Below are 23306 nucleotides of genomic sequence, written 5' to 3'. Positions count from 1 at the left end.
TTCCCTGTAATTGTAAATCCCATTGTGCATCACTCTGGATAAGACCATTAGCTAAATGATATAACGTATATGTACATTTGTCTATGAATTCCAGAAACCTGTGTGTGTCTGTGTGTGTGTGTGTGTGTGTGTGTGTGTGTGTGTGTGTGTGTGTGTGTGTGTGTGTGTGTGTGTGTGTGTGTGTGTGTGTGTCTGTCTGTCTGTCTGTCTGTCTGTCTGTCTGTCTGTCTGTCTGTCTGTCTGTCTGTCTGTCTGTCTGTCTGTCTGTCTGTCTGTCTGTCTGTCTGTCTGTCTGTCTGTCTGTCTGTCTGTCACGGGCATAACTCGGGCACTGTCCAACTTCAAGCTTGGTGTATGTGTCGCCAATGACCCAGGGATGATCTGTGGATAGTGGGAAATTGGTCATACCAGCGGTTGTCCAGAACCAAAGATCTGCGAGTGTCTGTATCTGTCTGTCTGTTGGTCATTGTGTGTGTGTGTGGGGTTGTAGTCATCGGTTTCCCTGATTGGCCAAGCCTTGCGTCACGTATGTGCCGCTGCACCAATACAAGTGTAATGTGCAGCGTGCACATAAAAACTCCATTCTTTTACAGAGCAATGCACCAAGAATGTTTGTGTCTGCCTGTCTGTCTGTGAGTCTGTTTGTATCCCATTTATGCCCATGTATATCTTCAACACGACATCAGCAGGGATCCTCATATCTCCATATTTTGTTGATATAGTAATGGGTACTGCACTGGGGGCTCTACAATGGGTGTTGCATAAGCAGATGGGGCATGCATTCCCCAAGTATGTATAGAGAAATGTTTAGAAAAAAATCACACCCAGTGTGAAGTGGGCGGTGTGTGGTCATCACAACATGACTCACTTTAAAAAAGGATACATGACTTTTTTTAAAGTCCATACTGCTATTCATAGGGCTGCACATGTGTCATGTGTTTCGCTAGCCAATCACAGTCCTGAATTTGCAAAGTCAGCCAATCACATTACAGTTAGTGGTGATGACACTAGCTGTAATGTGATTGGCTGACTTTGCAAAAGTATCGATTTGCATTAACAATGGAAGGGTTAGGGGGTATACAATGCGTTGTAGACTATTGGCCAATCACGGTGCAGGATTGGCCGGTGTCCAAAACTCACTTATAGGGGGCGGCTACACCGCCCCAAAAATCAAGTTAACATGGGGTAGTGGCAACCTAATGATCTTATTAAGATAGGGCACTCTGCTAAATGCCTAAATTGTAAAACAGTGTGCACAGGTATACTAGGCACTAAAGCAGAGTGGGCATTAAAAGGAAGTGGGCACTGAGAAATGGGCACGTTAAACGTACACAAAAACGAGCCTATTATGCTCATTTGCGCTGTTTAAAAAAAGACAACCATGACATGAGGCACTTTCTGTTGGACTCAATCACATTTTTGTCTTCTTTCTTTCTCTGCGTTCCCAGTCGGAGAAGGAGAAAGCAGACATGAAGGAGCTTCACCGAACCATCGAAGAGCAGAACAAGACCATCAAGAGATTCAACAGAGGTGAGTCTCACACAGGAGAACACACGGCAGAGGTTTTCCAACTGGATTGACACTCCGGAGATGAGTCATAGCTGAACAACACTAACATAGGCCCATATTATTATGCAGAAACTTGGCACTAAAAATGCTCTGATTTTCATGCACTGTGGGAGATACTAGGTTTGTAGTTGTCTAATTTCCCCTTGTTAATTAGTAATCCAAATATTCTATGAGATATGTCACATTCCATATTGACTACCAACATTGTTACGAACAAAAACTAAAACAGTTGTGGCCCTGATTCAATGTGCAGTAGAATATTTTGTATATTGGGCAGAAACTATAACTTTTCAGGAAATGGAAAAAAGAACCTGTTTTACAATGGATCCAATGTAGTCATTATGTTCACAAGCTACAGCCCTACTTTTCATTGGTTCAATATTTATAGAACCCACAGACAGTCTTCAACACTTTCACTTTCAAAATGGTTTAACAAACACGCACGCACACACACACACACACACACACACACACACACACACACACACACACACACACACACACACACACACACACACACACACACACACACACACACACACACACACACACACACACACACACACACACACGCCTTGCCTCTCAACATGCTGTCATGGAGCAAAGCCATGGATTGCTCTCTCCCCTGCTGGGAATTAGCCTACATTGTCTCAGTAATCTCAGTAATCACACTGTCAGTGCTGATTTAAGGCTTTTATTGTCTTAACACTGTAAGTAAGTGGGATGTCGCAATGGTTTTAGTCTCATCCTCTATGTTTTACCCTGTGCTCGACTAAAGTGGCTTAACATTGTGTTAAAGCTTCAAGGAGAGAGGCATGGCATTAATAGTTTGTCGTTATGTTTGTCGTTATCATTTGTTGTGATTGTGTAGCGGTGTGAGTTGGGTCTCTATTCCAATTTTGTTTTTAGCAGGTCAAATCATTTATTCATATATCATTCTTTTTTTTGTCATTGTCATGAGTTTTTCTTGTTCTCTCTCTGTCTCGCTCTCTCTAGTGTCCATGTTGGCCGCCCATGAATATGACGGAATGAAGGATCAGCTGGACTTAGAGCAGAGCCTGAGAGTGACGGCTGAGACCTATGCACATGAGGTAGGAACATCCCGCTATCAAGTATACTCTGTGGACACCTAGTATGTATATTACCAGGATCCTCTGTCCCAACTATACACAGTTTCTTTTTCCAGAGCTGTAGACTTGAGACTTTTAGACCTCTAGTCAGACTTAAGTTGGCCTCCTCTGCTTTGAGACTTGACTTACTAGTATAGGGACTTGATACTTCAAGCCTCAACTTGATTTGAGACTTCAAAGCAAAATTTAAATCAGATTTCAGCTGGTTCAACTATCAGAAATTGGTGCAAAGTGCAGCACAATTAGACCATGCACCACATTGTGCCTTTATAGATAATCTAAATAGGGCCCTTAGGCTCAAGCTGGACTCAAGTTGCAAAAATAAGGACTTGTGATTTGACTCGGAATTGTCTCGATTTACTTGAGATTTGACTTGGACTTGTAGTAAAAGACTAGCCCTGCATTGCCAGACTGATGACATGGATTCACTCACATGGTATATATGGGTTCCTCCACAGTATGCCGTGGAGGAACGCGTGAGTCATCAGTCTGGCAATGCCAGGCTACTAAAAGACAGCTCTGAGAGGAAGAAAGAAATGTGAGAGGATCACAGGGGAGGCACCGGGGGGAGTTTGTGTCAGGATCTGACACCAGAACAGCAGGGATACGTGTGGCTCTGCAGGGGAGCATATTAATGTCACACCACTGACAGGCAAATATACACTGTTCTCAGTGTGTACAGTATATGAAGCACTGAAATACATGCACACAAAGTAGGGGAGAACCTGGTACAGAAACAGCATACCTGATTGTTGATTGTACTTCCGTGACGCAGAATGTCAGGTGAATGCTGCGATCTTCAAACCCCCAAGTCGTACAGTTGAATGAGTGAGTTGCTGATGCTGACAATGTTGTTAAAGTGATGCTGCAATTAGCCTACAGTGCACAGACAGTGACCCACATTCTGCGGCTGGTAATTAATGTGTGCATGAATAACCTTGTGCCTGACTATCGATTCTCTTGAATTCAAGCCGGGTGGGTTTATTGACCTCAAAAGCAAACAGACCTCAAGGATGAAGATAAACTCTAGTGACACACACACACTGTGTTAGCACGACCCACAGAAACTCTGTATGAGAGAATGCATTGATGTGCTGCTTGACGGGTACATCTCCACGGAGGATGCGAGGCAGCCGCCTCTCTCTCTCCTTAACACGTCTCCCTAACACTTCCTCCCTTGTTACATTTCTCCTTCACACATCATTCTGTTCCTCCCTCCCTCCCCACCTCTCCCTCCCTCCCCTCTCCTCCTCTCCTGCAGATGCTGGTAAAACAGAAAGAGGCCAACAGGCAGAGTATGATCCTGATGCAGAACTCTGATCCCAGTGTGCAGCTTCTCAAAGCCCTGGAGGACGTGGCAAACATTACCAAAACGCTGGAGGAGGAGAGGCTGCAGCATCAGCAAAAGGTGCGGGAGACGCATGAGGGGCCCCTCACTGCGTGCAGATATAAATACTATATTGTACTACCATAAATACATTATGGTAGTACAATGCACACAGAGAGAGAGAGTGTTTGCTGTGGACCATATTCACGGCTGCCATTTTGCTGTTATGTGATACTTGGTGACTTGATTCCTCTTTGACTGTGAATATGGTCAATTGAGATGGTTATACAGTTTAAGGGCCAGAATATAGTCTTGAGTTTATAGTTTATATACATTTTTAAAGAAGAGGCAGTCCAATATCACCACAGTCTCCTTGCACTAAGTGCTGCAAAGCCATGTTTCCCATGAAGTACTTAAACCCTAATACATATACAGTAGTTGACCGGCATCAGCTCTGTATGGTCTGCTCTTTTTTCCCCTCTACACCAAATCTTTTCTCCTGTCAATGTCCCACCAGAATAGGGATGGTAGGGTTCAAGTGCTTAAGTCTTGAACAAGGGCTTCTGTATCTTATCTATCTTTACACGTAATAATAATAATAATAATGCATTTTATTTATAAAGCACTTTACATTCTTGCAAATCTCAAAGTGCTACAGGTTAAAAGCGTGACATAAAAACAACATATAGGCAACAAAACAGTTACAGGGGACCCAGCTTGGCGAAACTAAAAAGGGTCAAAATAAAACTAGGCAAAACAGGGAAGACAAAAGGAAAACAAAAACCAAAGAATTTAGTTAAAAGCTTTGTTAAAAAGGTAGGTTTTTAGTCCGTTTTTAAAAACGTCCGTGGATTGTGATGCTCTCAGGTGATCAGGGAGAGCGTTCCACAAACTAGGAGCTGTGTAACAGAACGCACGGTCGCCCATGGTGCGGAGGTTGGTGTCGGGGATAAGGAGAAGGTTGGTGTTGGAAGAGCGGAGGCTGCGCGTGGCCGGTTTTGGTTTGAGAAGTTCTTTGAGGTAGGGGGGGGCCACCGTAAATGCACTGGTGTGTGAGGAGGGAGATCTTGTATTCGGTCCTGGCGGCGATGGGGAGCCAGTGAAGTGAATGGAGGATGGGTGAGATATGGTCATATTTTCGCACCCTCATCAGGATCCTAGCTGCGCTGTTTTGAATGTACTGGAGCCTTTGGAGGCTCTTGCTAGGGATCCCGATGAGGAGTGCATTGCAGTAATCCAGCCTGTGTGACGTGTGTGCCTGTGTGTTAAAACATGTACGTATGCCCCTCTAAGTGTGAATGTGTGAGTTATTGTGTGTTTATGGTGTGTTGTTGTTAATTGGACAGCATGAAGGATCAAGGAATATGCAGTATTGTCCATTCTGCACAGGAATGAAACCGGAATGTACAATTACACTGTTTCACCCACTTGCATGGCTAAAATATTTGCAGGGGTTTCTTGAGAACGTGGATAGAACTGAAGTAATTACATTAAATCAGGGGTCATCACCATGCTGGTATTTTTGTCATAATTCTATTTCTGCCATGGACATACAAATGGATAGACAAACACATAAAGACCTAGCCCTAAATGACCATTACAGGTCTGTAACTCTGAGAGTGTACAAATGGAACCAAATGGACCGCGTATGGACATATTGATGACCCCTGCATCAAATGTGTATTTCAGGTGCAGAGTCTGGAGAAGGAGTTGGAGCAGAGCTCGGTGACGGTGCAGCTGGAGGCTCTGCAGAGACAACTGGACCTCCTGGAGGTGGAGAAGAAGGAGTGTGAGGGACATCTGGAGCAGGCGGAGAGGAGGAACACAGAGCTGGAGAACAAAGGTTGGGAGCCACAGGAATTACACACACCAGGGTTATTATAGTGAACTCAAAGTAACAAAATAATGAAAACTAGAACTGAAAGGCTTTACGCAAAAGTGCCAACTAACTCAAACTGTATTGTGTATTTACACAACTAAAATCATAGAGAAGATTTCCTTAGTTGTAATCGTCGTTATTATCCAATACTTTTCTTAGAAATAGCGAAAATAGCACATCTACATGCTCACAACGTGTTGCATTACAAGACGTTGCATCACAACGCGTTGTGAACTTGTAGATCGGCTGTTTTTGCCCAGCTCCTCCTAGATTTGTGTCAAAATGTCCTTGAGCAAGACGCTGAACCAGTTTCCTCCGCTGTCGGTGTGTGGCTGGGTGTGTGAAAGGATGAATGTAATCACATTGTAAAGCACTTTGGAGATACGTGTTCTATATAAATGCACCATTTACACACACACACACACACACACACACACACACACACACACACACACACACACACACACACACACACACACACACACACACACACACACACACACACACACACACACACACACACACACACACACACACACACACACACACACACACACACACACACACACACACGCACACACACACTTGAGGTGTAGAAATTAGCCTATGAAGATGGTTTGATTGAATACTTTTTTTAACAAGTTTGTCTATAAATTAACAAGTTTGTTAACAGTACAGTACAGGGTACACCAGATCAGGCTTTTAACTGTTTCTCCAGTGACCTAATTGTCTGGCTTGTACCATTCACACTTACTGTATTATTCCATTGCTCCTTCATAGTCAGTAGAGACGGTTGTAGCAGCTGCCACTATCAATCTGGCAAACAGGCAGATCTTTCCCCTGTGTGCTGTATAACAGCTGTCTGTTGCTTTCAAATGGGTCATTTTGAAATCATCCCCTTGTGTTTTGGGTTTAGCTAATTATTGACAACGGTTAATTCCATAAGAAGAAAATGCAGCAATCTGGAAGGGTGCTGTCATGGTTCAGAGCAAAGACGAGATGCATTTTGCAACCATATTTGACTAGAATTGACACTTCCTAATGAATAGAGTGAATAGATAAATAAATAGATGTTATCTGGTGAGAACAAAACAAAATTAAGATATGCATTAATTCATGGTGGCTCAGCATTTTTCTTTTTTATGTGTATCACAGACCTAATTGCTTCTACCTGGGTATGAATTGCCCTCTAATGTTGCTGTACCTCTTCCTCCTTCAATCTAACAAAGCAACCTTATTTTAAATTGGAGCTGCCCTGACCTACGTCATTTACAGCAAGGGTTCTCAAAGTGGGGCCTGGGGACCCCCAGGGGTCCTTGCGGGGGTTCCAGGGAGTCCCCAGCAAAATCTGTAAATTTGGTATCAAAATCAGTTTAACCACTTTAATCCTATTGTATGCGTTTCAATCGCGTTACAATCTTGCAACGCGTTTTGAGCATATAGATCTGCTATTTTTTGGAAGATAAATCTTGAATAATTGTGAAACATTTGGACTACTCTTGAAAGATTTTATTGACACAAAGCTAAAGGGGGACCCTGGCACAAAATCTTGTCAAATGGGGGTCCGTGGCTAAATGCAAATGTGTGGGGTCCTTGACATGAAGATGTTTCAGAACCAGTGATTTACCATACTGCTTGTTAAACTGTAACAATGCCACGTGTTGTGAGCTTGTAGATCTGCAATTTAAAAAAAAAATCTTGAAATGAAATGTGGAATATTTGTAAAAAATGTTAAACATTCTAACAACACAAATCTGGTACGGGGATCCCTGGCATAAAACATTTTCACATGGAAATTAGGGACAAAATAGTAGCCTACGGCACATATTAATTTGGGGGTCCATGACATGGAAATATTTGAGAACCACTGGTTTAAATAATAACTAAAACATTTGGAAGCAAGCCCAAATAAGCAACTACATTTTAGAAACAAGCCCAAAAGAAACGACCAATATTTTCAAGCAACCTTACAGAAAAAGAAGCCCAACGTTGCTTATAATAAGCAGACATGGCAACATTGACTGTAACCCCGGTTCCATTCTCTCTTCCTTTTACCATATGCAGTCCGGGAGCTGGAGGAGGCCCAGAGCAGCGGCGCCATGGCGACAGAGGCCTGCGTCCCGCCCCCTCCAGCTGGGGCCGCTGCCGCCCCTCCCCCGGCCCCTCTCCCCCAGCCCCCTCCACCCCCTCCTCCTCCTCCTCCCCCTCCCCCACCCCCTCCCCCATCACGCTGCAACCCCCTCAGGTAAGGGAGCCCAAGAATGCATGATGCGCGACTCAATTTGTTTTTATGTGAATGAGTGTAGTGAGTTTGCTTTAATTACCTCTCGCTCTCTTAGCTAACTCCCTGCTTGACATCTTTTGCAGTGTCCATAATTCTCTTGTTTTAAATTATATTTGACCTTTACTGATACTGAACAAAAACAATATAATAATTGTTATAACATATCAGTATGTTTTTTTCATTGTATCAATGTTTGAATGAGAATAATACAATACACAATAGGTTGAAGGAAATCATCATCATCATCATCATCATCATCATCATCATCATCATCATCATCAGTCATCTATAAATATGTATTTTCTCTTTACCCTGCAATTGAATAGCTCACTGATTGCCATCATGCGGAAGTCTTCCAAAGGTTCGAAGGGTTCTCCGAAGACAGAGCAGGCTCCTGGTGGGTTTCACGTTGGTTTTATATATAATTATTTTGTTATGAGGATCAAATGTGTGACCTTATTTTACAGAACACACTCTAACACTACTAGGCCACCTTGAAATCAGTAGATCTCCTCTCTGGTCTGTCCTGGCAGTGGGGACCTAAAATGCTGCTGGCTTTTGGTCTACTCATAATGCCTGAGACACCAGGTGAACGTAAAGGAACTACCAGAATAGAGAACTAGCTGTAGTCTGGGAGAGAAACACTGCTGTAATTGAAGCCAATGTTCTGAAAACACATTTCCACTTTACTTTGTCCTGCCCTACTTCCTGTTAAACACTTCCCCCTATCCTCACATGTCTTTCTTTCTTTCTCTTTCTTTCTTCCTCTTGCCTTGTGCCCCCAACCCCCCCCCCCCCCCCCCCCCCCCCTCTCTCTCTTTCTCTCGGACGTTCCAGATGGTGAGGGCGATGATGTGAAGTCAAAGGCAGTGAATGAGATGATGGAGAGGATCAAACATGGTGTGGTCCTCAGGCCTGTCAAGGGTCAGGACAAGAAGGTGAGTACTCCTCACGGAGCCTGAGAAGAGTGATGGGTCAGATGAGACTGACACTCCGCTGTCAGTCTCATCTGACTTTACACAAAGACTGACTCAGTGTCTAAAAGAAGGAAAAAAAAAACATTTTGTTGCTTAGTTTTTGTTTTATTGTATTTTTACTATGCTTTATTCAGTACTCCTCCTCACTCCAATGTCAAGAAAATGCATACTTATTGATGGAACCAAGATTTATTAAAGGTTTAGTGCACTCACACTGATTACTCTCCTGTATTCCCTTCCCATGATTGTCCTGTGGCATCAATCGACCGCATTACCACCAAAGAGGATCGCTGTAAAAGTGAGTATATTGACATCTTGTGATGTGAGGTCATCCTAGGCATTTGAGAAATAAGACATCCCTATCTAATCATGGCAATATAGAGATCTGGTGGTCACATGTGAAAAATATGTAATTTGTTGCGCTTATTAAAATATAATAAATAAAACCTTAAGCCTTATAAAATAATTATAATTTTGAGCTGGACTAAGCGCTCAATACTCCTGGTGGTGTTTGAGGAATTGTGATGTAGCTATGCATTTTTAATTCCCCCCACAGTAAAGCTTAAACTGCTTGTGTGTGTGTACTGTCTATTCTATTCTAAGCAATTACTCGATACATCATCTCAGAACATAATCTCTCTTTCCCAGCAGCCTCCAGTACCTGAGGAGAAACCACAGAAACCACAGGAAAGTGCCATGGAGGAACTGAAAGGAATTTTGGTGAGAAAAATAACTTACATGAGGGCAGGGCAAGAAATAAAAGCAATAACATAGTATTGTCTCTTCTTTGAAAATCTGTGTAGAGCATGTACATTTTCTAGTCTCTTCTATTCCACACTAGGAAACAGTAAAGAGGAGCCCCAGTCGTGGGTCTCAGGAGGCGGCTCCCTGCCCGCCAGGGAAGAAGGACAGTGAGCTGGAGGTGATCCTCCGACGCAGGCGCAACAAGGCAGGAGAGCCCGGCTCTGGAGGTACACCCATTTTACATAGTAAATGATAGTATCGTTAGTTTGTGTCGGTAGGGCACTTGCCCTTCGACCACAAGGTCATGGGTTCGATCCTGGGCACCGCCAACTCAACGAATGAGTAGCACGGCTTGGGTACGGCAAGTCATGCGGTAAGCAATCCACAGCAGTCCATCTCCCAGAGGTTTAGCGCATTGTGAAACGGGGATAGACTCCCTCCCAGCGCTCGGGCTGATTCCGACAATAAGCCTCTCCGACCTACTTACTTACTTACTGAGGAGGGAGGATGTACATAGGTAAAAACAATTCACCATCTGCATTTGAACTCATGACATTACTAGCTCATGGCTTGTACCTTATGCTTAAGCCACATGAGCTGCCAAAATGTCCCCAAAGTTTTCTTTCTCAGTAAAAGCATTTATATTAGAACCTCAGACCTGTATATTGACACCAAAATGTGTTGTCCTGAAAATACTGGTGCCTAAATTGTAAATCGTTCAACAGACATGGTTTAACGGTAATTATCATCATGGCACAGTGTAAACCATGTGTATAGCATACTGTAGAGGCAGTAACACAGAGGCATGGATTCCCACGTACTGTTCACTATCTGTGTGTGTGGCCAGTAGGGGGTGCTGTGCGTTAAATTATGAAGAGGAGAAGAATCAGGTGGCAGGTGAAATTGGTATTGGAAATGATTATCCTGTTTGCCAGGAACAATTAACCTTGTCTGACAGTATCTACAAAAGCATAGTTTGAGACAAGTAGAACCTGCAAACCAAAATGTTTTGATCCATGGCAGATATTCATCATCAAGGCTTAGTCTTCCCTTGATTTCCTTCCTGCTATCTTCTCATCACAAATAACATTGAATGCAAAAGGGGGAGTCAGAATGGCATATGGAATTTCCAGTGCCTACTTACTTACTCACACTCTGTTTTTGATCAATACTGGAAGTATTGTTTTTGTCCAATTTCGAAACCACGTCTGTGCCAAATATGTAGCATATGCATTACACAAATCAATACTGAGCCAACCTGAACAAGGCCTTGCTTACGTGTTGCTTCTTTGATACATTATTCATAACACATTCATGTGATGCATGTAGGTGTGTGTTTGTGTGTCCATGTGCGTATGCATGTGCACATAGTATACACGTTGCGATGCGACACATTTTGAGCTTGTAGAGACGCTATTTTCTAAGATCTTTCATACATGTTGAAAACCTGTGAAATGGGACATTCTGCATAATGAGTACTTTAAGTATATTTTGATGCTTGAATACTTTTGTACTTTAACAGAGTATTTCTACATTGTGGTTTTGATACTTTTACATAAGTAAAGCATGTGAATACTTCTTCCATCACTGTTTAGTATTAACAATGAATCATTCATTTATTTAAAAAATGACGCTCCTTTTCCTCCTTTTCTCAGAAGAGAGAGAAGCCCAGATGAGTCACATGGCCTCCTCTGACAGCCTGAATGGCAGGCGTACCAGCACAGACTCTGGCAAGGAGCCAGAGGGGCCTGTGGGTCTGGCCCCCCCTTCTTCCGACCCTGTGGGGCCCAGTAGTGTCAGCCCCTCGCAGAAACGGAGGTCAGGGCCAGGTCCTGTGGTTGCCAGGCGGAGGAGCTCAGACACAGGCAGAGAATCCAGAGTGGCCTCTTGCGAGCAGAGAAGATCGCAGAGCTCTCTGTGTGAGAAAGGAGCCCCTGAATCTCCAGTCACCAATGGCTGTGTTGTCAGGTATGCTGTCACGCCCACTCGCACACGCCCCATTCTAAACCTGTGCAAAGTGTTTGGAACAGTGTCTCTTTTCTACATGAAATACAGTGACAAGGTGCAGGGGCGTCACAGGGGGGGTGTAAGTGGGACTGAGTTAAAGAAAAAAAATCTTAGGGGGGCCCACAGTGAATCTTTTTCCCCAGGGCCCAGAATTTGTTGCTACGCCCCTGACAAGGTGAATTGGTTGTATCTGTTACAGTGCTGGGGGGGGGGGGGGGGGGTAATTAATTATGAATTAAGCATATTATTAATTATTAATATTATTAAGCATGAATTAGACATATTATATAGCAATATTACTGTCATGAGTAACAAAGTAATGCAACAGTTTTTTTAATATTATATCATATATATAAACATATATGATATCATAATATTTTTACAGTTGCTCTATGTGGAGTAACACTTTGCTTTCAGAATTATTTTTACATTTTAAGCTTCAAACTAATTATTTCACACTAATGACAATGCTGTTTGTGTAACATTCTCTATTGAGACATATAATAGATTCTTATAAATATATCCCATGCACCGATAGAGGGTGCTGCAGCTTCTGAGTTGTTTGTGAAATCATTGTGACATTGACATTTAGGCTGCTAAAATAACATTTTGGCAAATCTCTTTCCAAAAATTGCAGATCTACAAGCTCACGTGTTGTGAGCTGGGCGAATGTTCCCCCCAGAATAGGGAAGCTGGTGTTCAAGTGATCACTAACCTTCACTCTGGTCTTGTTTCTTCTTTCTTTACCCTCCATAGCAGTGGTGAAAGCAACCTGAAGGCCCCTGAGAATTGTGCTCAGTCCAACGGAGTCAATCACACAGATCCCAGTGAAGACACACACACCACTCTGTCTCCCAGCTTTCCTGCTGATACCACCCCAGTCAATGGAAACACTGATGCTGAATGCTAAGATGGGCTCCTTGGCTCCTGCAGGCTTGTCTCCATAATCTCTCTCGGTGTCGGAATCCAAATTTGAATCCAGTTTGACTCTCAGCCTCAGGTTTTCCAAACTATTCATCTTGTGGTTTGAGCGCGATGCAAAGAAACGCCAAGAGTCCTGAGCATTAATTAGTATAGCATTAGTACACAGCAAAATCTTAAGTGTTGATTTAACTACACTCAGGGTTAAATGAACACTTAGTATTTTACTGTGTAGTCCTATCTTTAGAGAGATTTATGAATGCAAGTCCTGGATCCTGGAAGACAACGTGAAAGATAGAACTGTACAAGGAAAGCTGCACCATTTGCACAGAATCTCGGTTTTCTTCAGTTACTGTATAAGCACGTAACAATATGTACAGTAGCTACAAAACTTTGGGTTGCTCTATTTGACACACAAATGATGTTAAAAGTGACTTTGTGTCTTCAGGGGGAATGCACTGTTTGGCATCCATCTAACTTCCTGCTCTCTGCCTTCCCCCCTTATCCTTCTACTTCTATCTTCAACTTCCTCTTCTTCTTGCTCTAATTTCTTCTTTCCACACCCAGTTGTAGTAGACAGGTTTAGAATATTTTCAGTAACTTGCCCTCTAATACCTATATTCTTCCTGAATCTGAAAGAAGGGGGATTATGCATCTGGGAAATGCTCAAACTCTCAAGACAACAGTAAGGAACAATGTTTACACCCAGGGTTATCGTGAAGCAAATGCAGCACAGCACTGCACATGTAAAAGGCACTTTTTTTATTGCTTTTTAAGCTGAAGCTGTGATACGAGTTTCAGTGTGTTGACCATCAATGTGTGATAACGCAACAGCAGCATAAAAAATAAAATAAAATCAAAAGCCATGCACGTGTGAAAAAACGGGGAAAGTCAGGAACACCTTTTTGAGGAATGAGGTGCTTGTGTATTATACTACCTCTTCATAACACCTGCCTCTTAGCCTAAAAGCCTGAGTTACTTACTGTAGGTGTGCGCTGGCGTTGCGCACCGAAAATAGCGCATCTACCAGCTCACCACATGTCACACATTGTCACAGTGCGGCTATTGAGCTTGTAGATCAGCGATTTTTTGGTGTGCGACACAATGCACAACCAAGTATTAATCAGGCATAACTATCCTAAATTGTATTTCCTCATTGTAAGGTAACACACAATGTGGTCATCGGTCCTTCCATCGCAGAATGGTACGTGTGTGTAAAGATCTTCCACTCTCCTCAAGCTGGCTCGCAAGCATGGGAAGCAAGAGCCTTATGCACATTTGCTAAGATACCCTCATTGTTTCGATATTCCATCAACCCATTCTTATTTCAACATGTATTCCTTTAACCACTTGAACCCTAGCATCACTATTCTGGGGGGAAAATAGCAGATCTCCAAGCTCAGTAACACGTCGCAATACTTTGTAAGCTTGTAGATCGGCTATTTTTGGCCGGGAGATTTGGCGTACAGGGGGGAAAAGTAACCCCAGTCAACTAAGTATTAGTTTACTGTATTGAGGGTTTAAGTGGTTAATTTTGTTTGTAGGGCCTGCTGTTTATATAGCTTTCCATAATCGACATGCAACATTAAATAACTGAATTGTTAAAATGTTTTATGCAAATACATGATGCACATTTATGATGAAAGTATGCCTTCACCACTTGAGTCTTTCTTGAAACACGGAAATCACATGTAAACAGTAATTCATTTTCTTTATAAAGCATATTCCATTCTGAGAGAAAGGAGCTACTGAACAAATATAAAAACAACCCCAAACCTCTGCTTTCTTTTCTAGATCTGAAAGTGAGTTCACTACAATCTGGCAAATGTGGCCTATTTATATAGCCTACCACAGCAAGAGCATATTGGTGAGGCAGCCTACACGTTTTTAGAGTTGGGCTGTGCTTGGGATATGTGTGTTCAGTCTCTGTTTCATTGACTATTTGTTAAAGTGACTCAACAAAAAGGGAATGATTTGACAGTTGGTGTGACAATTGATATTGTGTGTGTTTGGGACAAAACTGGGTGTTAAGGTTTTTTCTAAATATGGATATTCATCTTCCATCACATGGATTAAATAAAATTGCAAATCAAACTGCAAGTTTGTCTTCATGTTTTGGAGAAATGCTCACATGAATGACTGCATTTTATTTTCTTAATAAGAATCATCACAATCATTGAGTTGCCAGGTTAGCTACTTCTGTCCTTTAAACGGTAACAGGAAAGGTGGGCACCAAAACATTATGGGGCTGGGCACTAGGGGAAACTGGGCACCTGGAAGAGTGGGCACTGTGGGGTGCAGAAGAGTGGGCACTAGGGAAATCTGGACACCAGGAAGACCGGGCATGGGAAAACTGGGAACCAGGAGACTGGGCACCTGAATTAGATGTTTTAACTTACTGATAGCAGATAGTATGTTGCTTTGTTGTTTAAGTGATATATAACCCTCTGTTCTTTAAACCCCCAAACACAACAGAACGAGATCAAAAGTACGGGCCCCTGGAACTAAATATTTTATACATGTAATTTTGGGGGTCCTTGACCTTGACATGAAAAAGTTTGAGCACCAATGATAGTATAGCAACATAAGTTTATCAGAAAACTGTTAGGATTTATAAGATATTTAGGTCTTAATGGGTCTTTAGATGCTGTTATGTGTCACACAAGTTTCCACATGAGAGCTGCTCTTACTATTTCAGCCCCCAAACCAGGAACACGTGCACGCACACGCTCATTCATGCACATTCACGCACACACAGATGACCATAGTCGTTATTACATACAGACATTTTACAGTACATGAACAGAACATGATAAACGTCTTGATGCAACCAATGAAAACTGTTATTATTATTTTAATTATGGTGAAAACTACTGACTACTAAGCGTGTGACATCACAGGAATGCAGTCTCATTTAAGCAGCATTGTTAATAAAGACAAGTATTCAATCTCACAGGCAGTGCACACCTAGTGCCCACTCCTCCTAGTGCCCACTCTTCCTAGGGCCCACTCTTCCTAGTACCCACATTTCCCTAGTGCCCACTCTTCCTAGTACCCGGTTTTCCCGGTGACCAGTCTCCCTGGTGCCCACATTTCCCTAGTGCCCACTCTTCTCCAATCTCCACCCCGAAGTGCCCACTCTTCCGAGTGCCCACATTTCCCTTGTGCCCACTATTTCTAGTGTCCAGTTTTCCTAGTGCCCACCTTTCCTAGTGCCCAGTCTTACCAACAATATGGTGCCCAGATTTCCTATAGGGCCCACCTTTCCTGTATTTCTTTAAACATATTTTCATTGCAATAAAAACTTTTTACATAGATAATTAGTACTGATACAAAAATGGCGTTTAATGTGAGACATTTGATTTAACAACAAACACGCCCCGTAATGGTATGATATCTATGAAGAGCCATTATTCTGTAAACAACCTGGCAACCCCAAATTACGTACCAGTGTTGCCATGTCTACTATTTATAAGCGACTTACTTTGGGCTTGTTTTTCTGTAAAGTTGCTTGAAATATTGGTAGTTGCACGGGTTGCGTTTTTTTGGGGCTTGTTTCTAAAGTGTAGTTGCGTAATTATTAGGGCTTAATTGGGCTAAATAATATGTATTTGTCGGCGGACCCCCATCTGAAAACATGTTATGCCAGGGAGGGAGGGACCCCCCCAAGATTTGTGTTGTTAAAAATGTTTTTAAAATATTCAATTCTTTTCAAATTATCTTCAAGAAAATAGCCGATCTACAAGCTCACAAAGCGTCGCATCGCGACCCGTTGTGAGCTTGTAGATCGGCTATTTTCAAATAGCCAACGTATTATGTTTAATAAAGGGCGAAGGGCTCGCTTCTTTTGAGCTTGTTTTCATAGCCGTGGTCGCTTGTTTCTCTTGGAAAAATCTGGCAACGCTCTATACCCAACCTGGCAACTTCGTACCCGCCTAGCAGCACCGCCAGTCAGTGCAGTCAAGATGGCGTCCCAGTCGCAGTACTACCAGGAGATGCAGGAGAGCTTCAGAAACAACAACAAAAGCAGGGAGTTCCCTGCACACACGGCCAAGGTGCATTCGGTGGCGTGGAGCTGTGATGGAAGGAGACTGGCGTCCGGGTCCTTTGACAAAACAGCCAGTGTGTTTGTCCTGGAGAAAGACCGCTTGGTGAGTGAGTGTTCTCGTGCTAAATGCTATTAGCATTGTTGTCAGTCAGGCAGTGAGTGAGTGAATGAATGGATGGATGGATGGACGGACGGACGGACGCAGTGGTGGAAAGTAACTAAGTACATGTACTCAAGTACAATTTGAGGTACTGTTTACTTTACTGGAGTGTTTCCAATTTTCAATACTTTTACTTCACTACATCTCAGTGACAAATATTGTACTTTTTACTCTAGTACAGTTATTTGAAGACAGTTACTAGTTACTTTGTAGATATTGATTAGTATAAAAAAAAACGTACATTAACACTATGTACTACGGCTATTTGAAAATAACAGATCTACAAGTTGACAATGCGTTGTAGATCTGCTATTTTCAAAAGATGTTTATACGTTTGAAAACCTGTGAAATGGGACGCTCTGCAAAATGAGTACTTCTACTTTTGGTACTTAAAGTATATTTTGATGCCAATACTTTTGGATGTTTACTCAAGTAACATTTTGAATACCATACTTTTACCTGTAAAGTGTAAACAGAGTATTTATTTGTGGTATTGATACTTTTACATCATTTATAAAAAATGTAGTACTTTTTCCATCTCTGCTCATGATACTGAAATGGCCATTGCCTCTGATTGCTGTCTGCAGGTTAAAGAGAACAACTACAGAGGCCATAGTGACAGTGTGGATCAGCTGTGTTGGCATCCAACAAACCCAGACCTTTTTGTCACAGCATCAGGGGACAAGACCATACGGATATGGGACGTCCGCACCACCAAATGCATCGCCACTGTCAATACCAAAGGTGGGCAGTTATTCCACATGTGACATATGGACAGCTTGTAACCATGCTCTCTCCTCATAACTTGCATGTTACTGTACTGTCTCAAAGCAAAACCAGGATAAAATGATCTTGGTGACATAGATTTTTGTGAGCTTAAAGCCTCACTATGTAACTTCTTTTTTTTTTATGAATAAATTGTAATTTTGTCCAATTTGTATGGTAGAGTTTGTTAGTACAATATAACTTATACAATTGGGGTGGTTGTATTTTGTATCCCTACTCTTCTATTGAGACATGTCAAAGGTCATGTCTCACCTAGACACAGGATCTGACACGAATTTTGACCTGATGGTCAAGATTCAATTTATACCCCGAGCAAGCAAGCAGGCTGGCTCTATTAAGCTCGATGGTGAAAATGCCAGCACTTAAGCAGGAAACCAGGTTAAAATCCGGGATGGAAGAGGAAAGTTACATGGTGCTGTTTTTAAGTCTTTTTTTGTTTTTAGGTGAGAACATTAACATCTGCTGGAGTCCAGACGGTCAGACCATTGCCGTGGGCAACAAGGATGATGTGGTGACATTTATCGATGCCAAGACTCACCGGTCCAAAGCCGAGGAGCAGTTTAAGTTTGAGGTGAACGAGATCTCCTGGAACAATGACAACAACATGTTCTTCCTCACCAATGGCAGCGGCTGTATAAACATTCTGAGGTATGTAAGCAAATAAACAAAAGCCCCAGTAATGTATTGTCTACATTATCCGAGAGTAAATACATACATTACGATGAATGATAATTATACTGACCATGCATCAGTACTCAAAAATGCAAAAGCATCAGGTTCTGGGGGAGATCTGAGTTAGGGCTGCAACTATTTATAAAAGCATTCTATCAATAACTTTCTCATTAACTTTCTCATTTCATATCAATTACCTTCAAGAAGCACAGTTTTTATAATAAATGTACAAATTGATGCACACAAAAATATTTTCATAATTACTAATTGGGGACTCACAAAATTAATGTTCAATAATGAACTGTCTCCTCACATGAAGCTGAAGTAATGAGCAATTGAAAAGCTTGCAAAACTAATTTGTTTCTAGAAGCCTTTGAACATAGGATCGAAGACAGTCAAATGATGTTTGATTATATCACACACCATTATGCACTCCTGTAACTTTCACCAGCAAAAAAACAAAAATCTCCCCTCAAAATGGACTATTGGTTTTTATAATCAATTAAATTGGTTGGTACAATGAACTGTTGCACCCCTAATCTGAGAAGTCAACTGCATCAATGTGTATTTATCCAGGGAAGCTTTTATGAGCATGCATACAAGTTTTGTTAAATAGTATTGAACAATTGTTTCATAATGGAAAGGTGGAAACCCGAGATTGTTTAGATGTTTGTTGTTGAAGAGAGGACTCACCATTTCATAGAATGTGTACAAGCCCACATGACTGGGACTCTGCAGTCATGTGGCTGAATAGGGATGGGCCGATAGGAAAATAATTACGATTAGTGATATTATCGCGATAATCAAAATATGCGTAAAACTTAAAATGCTACTTTTGTTAACCACTTAAACACCCAGCATCCCTATTATGGGGGGAACGTTCGTCAAAAATAGCAGATCTACAAGCTCACAACGAGCTTGTAGATATGCTATTTTGGAGAATTGATTTATGTAGAGTGAAATAAGAGTGTACCAAATGCACACTTTACAGGTCTGTTTTATCATATATCAAGTATAGACGGATTTCCGCGCGACGTCATCACAGAGCAGAATGCGCAATCTGCGCATGCTCGGGGGAAACGAATTGTTGCGCCGTTCACTCTGTTGTTGTGTTCGGGAGTTAAATAGCCATAATTCTGCTATTATAGGCATAATAGGCATAATGCTGCTATTATATACAAACAGATCCAACTTCCGACAAATCATTTTTATTGAGTAAACAAGGTATTACAAACTGCATAATTTAATCTACTTTCATTAAACCCGGTGAAGATCATTTCTTTTATGAATGGACATTTGACCAGAGCTGCTGCGGGTAATAGCGCCCTCTACAGGCTTACCCCTCCTCTGCGCGGTCATATCCTCTCATGTTTACTAACTAGGAAACCCGTCTATAGAAGGTTGAAGTGGTATTGAATTTTCAGCTGAACAAAAGCTATTCATCCTAGTGAATGACAGAGGACAGTTTCTCGATAAATGAAAATCTCTGCGATACAATTATTGTGAGCGTTTTTTTATCACGATAATAATGATTATCGTCCCATCCCTAATACTATTGCTGAACTCTTAACATTTGACACTTTGGCGTTATTGCCCACCAGTTACCCTGAACTGAAGCCTATTCAGTCAATCAACGCTCACCCGTCCAACTGCATCTGCATCAAGTTTGATCCCATGGGGAAGTACTTCGCCACAGGGAGCGCAGACGCCCTCGTCAGCCTGTGGAATGTTGAGGAACTTGTGTGTGTCCGCTGCTTTTCAAGGTACACTTTTGAAAGTGTGTGTGTGTATGTGCAGTATACATGTCTTGTGTATTTGTGTGTAAGTCGAGGGTGTATAATTTCAGCTAGTGCTGTAAGAATATATATTATTCATTGCCAGAATAGTGCCAGAATAGTGAGCAGTCTAACTGTGATCTTACGACGATGTGATTTATTTGTGTGACTTTGCATTCTAAATTTAAATGTTTCTGAGATCAGTGGTTATAATCTACGGAAACTATCACTGTGATATTGATATACCTAGTTGTGCCGACTGTTTTTTAACACTATTTTAGAGATGTATGCTTAGAAGACATTATCACTGATGCTGACATTGAAGGTTGACGTTTCTGTCCCATTATATTTGGTGTTTCAGGTTGGACTGGCCAGTGAGGACGCTGAGTTTCAGCCATGATGGGAAGATGCTGGCCTCTGCTTCAGAGGACCACTTTATAGACATAGCAGAGGTGGAAACAGGTCAGTTCAACATCCCACAAACACACACAATAAGTTCACAAGTGGGACCAACCTTCTCCCTTCAAATATGTTTTCTCGACCCCCAGCTGAGGACACCCCTTTAAAGAGGACCCTCTAAAGTCCCTTTCCCAGGGTATTTGGGCATGATAAAATATGTATTTGGGACAAACAGAAAGCCTCAATTGCACTCTTACTTTTACGACTACTGCTAATTTAACTCTGCTATGGTCGGCAGCCCCCAAAGCCTAATCTGGTGTACTCGGAGAGAGATAATTTAGTGGTTAAATCCATGTGTGCACCCTTGTGGACCCCTTTCTGCTCTCTCTCTCTATCCCCCTGCCTACTGAACCTACCACACACTCCCTACGCACACACACTACTGAGCTATTCCTTAACCGATTAAGACCTGAAGCCAATTCTAGAAATATCTTCTAAATCCTAATGGTTTTCTGAAAAATGTATGATGCTATATCAGTGATGTCAAAAATGTTCATGTCAAGGTTAGGTCAGGTGGTTAAAATATAGCTAAAATGACACGAATGCTTTCCCAGTCCTAATGGTTTAATACATTTACACTACTTCACCACAACACCAGGAAATGCAGACTTGCATTGTAGTTTATAATCCATGCATGTAAATAATATATCAGTCCCACCCAAGCTGCGGGAGAAATGTTAGGAAAATCAACCACAGTAAGGATTTGGGAGTTTTTCAAAGCGCAATGACCTGGAATTCGAGACCAGCGTCTATTCCCACAGGACGGCAACATGGAACATTACCAGTTGATTAATGACTTAACTCGCACAATGCTGAAAACTAGTGATGCACTGACATCTACAGGTTGAAACGTTCAACTATGTTGCACTGCTCCCCACACCACTTGGGATACAATAGATACAATTGCATTACACATTTTCGGCATTATATGACTTTGGGTGAAGTCATTAATTAAGAACAATTATTCTGTAATTTGAATGTGTGAGTATCTTTGTATAATCTTGTGTATTTCTGTAGGAGAGAAGCTGTGGGAGGTACAGTGTGACTCCCCAACCTTCACGGTTGCCTGGCACCCCAAGAAACCCCTGCTGGCGTACGCCTGCGATGACAAGGAGGGGAAGTACGACAGCAACCGAGAGGCTGGCACCGTCAAACTGTTTGGACTGCCCAACGACTCCTGAGCCTTGCCACCAAAGGCTCAGGAACTTTTAACTGTGTTTGAATTGGAGCTGCACAATTAGTCGCAAGCAAACCTCACTATTGACTACTTCAGCTTCCATAATGAAAGAAGCTGCATTATTTTTCTTTTTTTGTTGTCGTTTTATAGCAGAGGGAAAGGTAGGCTAAAATTAATAAGTTCTATTGGTGGTGTTGAATGCCTGGCACACAATTCAAATTACACAAAGAGGAAAGCATTATGTCATTATATTCACACTGACCAAAATGTTTATGTCAAGCATTCCTGTGTTGTGCTTTTTATATTTAAAAAAAAAAGAAACTAGATGGGGTCTAATAATAGCATGGCTTCCATGTGGGTCTCAGACTTAATGTGGCCAATCTATGATGTATGACTTCTTATTTGGGCACAGTTTCTGCCCACGGTTTCTGCCCAATCTGACTGCCTTTGACTTCCAATATATTTTCGTTATGACATCTAATAAAACTTTAATAAATGTTGTGCAGCCCTAGTTTGTAATGTTAAAATCAGTCGCCAGAATTAAGTGGGTTTAGAGATAACGTCTCCAAAAATTCATTAATGTTTTGAGCGCAACATTTCATTTTACGCTGCCTACTGTTGGGAATGAGTTCTGTTGCTTGGCAACATCTTTATAGAACATTGTGCAGTAATGGGAAGCACAGTGAACTATACGCCTACAAAAGTCAACATTCCGCCCACCTATTTCTAAACGCATCTTGGAAATCTGCTCTAAATATTTCAGTTATGTGGGATTATGTTAAGCTAAGTCTTTCATTTATGGACAATTGTCTCATCTCAAAAACCTCTAAATGATCATGGATAACCTGAGAACATTGTAGTTTACCTTTCAAAAAGGTTCAAAATCTAATCATTTGTGATTGCCACTGCCACCTCCATTCAAGTGACTTTTGCTAATTGTTGACATACTGAGTTTGATGTTAAGTCGTTGTGTATGAATGGCTTGGAGTATGACTAGATGTTAGGGCCTTGTTTTGCAGTGTATATACAAAAACATCACCAATGACATGTTTCCACCACCTGAGGGTGCTGGAGTCATATTTTCATTACAGTGACTCCTCAAAAGCTAACTTGGCCCCCTGTTTTTATATGCAGTTGAAAGCTAAACACAGTGCTGTAATATATTTTTTGTAAAATATGGTTTTGAATTTTGATATTAAAAGTGATCTCTTTATAACATGTGAGTCAAGTTTGTAGTGGAAGATGTAAGTGTGTAGCCTGGAATCCAGACTGAGGAGCTCGTTCAGCGTACTTCTTTTTTCACTTACCCCCCCCTTGCCCCCAAAGCAAATCACTGAACGAGCGTGTTAGTCTGCATTCCAGGCTAGCAAATGACAGCCTTCATTACATTA

At 41.8% G+C, this 23306-nt stretch overlaps 2 protein-coding genes across 4 annotated transcripts in view; both read left to right on the top strand.

Annotated features, from left to right (window-relative positions):
• shtn3 (shootin 3) overlaps nucleotides 1-14859 on the top strand; it is a 30285-nt gene extending 15426 nt beyond the window's left edge. Inside the window, exons 6-17 of one of the 3 annotated variants that reach the window (XM_084041214.1) lie at nucleotides 1449-1530; nucleotides 2566-2660; nucleotides 3961-4107; nucleotides 5716-5869; nucleotides 7970-8150; nucleotides 8516-8586; nucleotides 9027-9127; nucleotides 9450-9464; nucleotides 9818-9886; nucleotides 10008-10137; nucleotides 11569-11878; nucleotides 12674-14859. In XM_084041214.1, the coding sequence (XP_083897340.1) occupies nucleotides 1449-1530; nucleotides 2566-2660; nucleotides 3961-4107; nucleotides 5716-5869; nucleotides 7970-8150; nucleotides 8516-8586; nucleotides 9027-9127; nucleotides 9450-9464; nucleotides 9818-9886; nucleotides 10008-10137; nucleotides 11569-11878; nucleotides 12674-12827 (1509 nt within the window). In that variant the 3' untranslated portion in view covers nucleotides 12828-14859. Of the gene's footprint in view, nucleotides 1-1448; nucleotides 1531-2565; nucleotides 2661-3960; nucleotides 4108-5715; nucleotides 5870-7969; nucleotides 8151-8515; nucleotides 8587-9026; nucleotides 9128-9449; nucleotides 9465-9817; nucleotides 9887-10007; nucleotides 10138-11565; nucleotides 11879-12673 lie in introns of all 3 variants that reach the window. The other 2 variants (XM_084041213.1, XM_084041212.1) reach the window with 2 other exon arrangements.
• A 1944-nt stretch (nucleotides 14860-16803) lies between these two features.
• thoc3 (THO complex 3) lies at nucleotides 16804-22791 on the top strand (the record flags this gene model as incomplete). The annotated part of the gene is made up of 6 exons (XM_084085884.1): nucleotides 16804-16989; nucleotides 17634-17790; nucleotides 18276-18480; nucleotides 20106-20267; nucleotides 20641-20741; nucleotides 21756-22791. 6 exons carry the CDS (start codon nucleotides 16804-16806, stop codon nucleotides 21917-21919), a joined length of 975 nt encoding a protein of 324 aa, XP_083942010.1. The 3' UTR covers nucleotides 21920-22791.
• Nucleotides 22792-23306: the final 515 nt, after the last annotated feature.

The sequence above is a fragment of the Gymnoscopelus microlampas genome (genome assembly GCF_963454915.1).
Source record: "Gymnoscopelus microlampas genome assembly, chromosome: 18".
Taxonomy (NCBI): Eukaryota; Metazoa; Chordata; class Actinopteri; order Myctophiformes; family Myctophidae; genus Gymnoscopelus; species Gymnoscopelus microlampas.
This window is presented reverse-complemented; position numbering and strand designations above follow the sequence as displayed.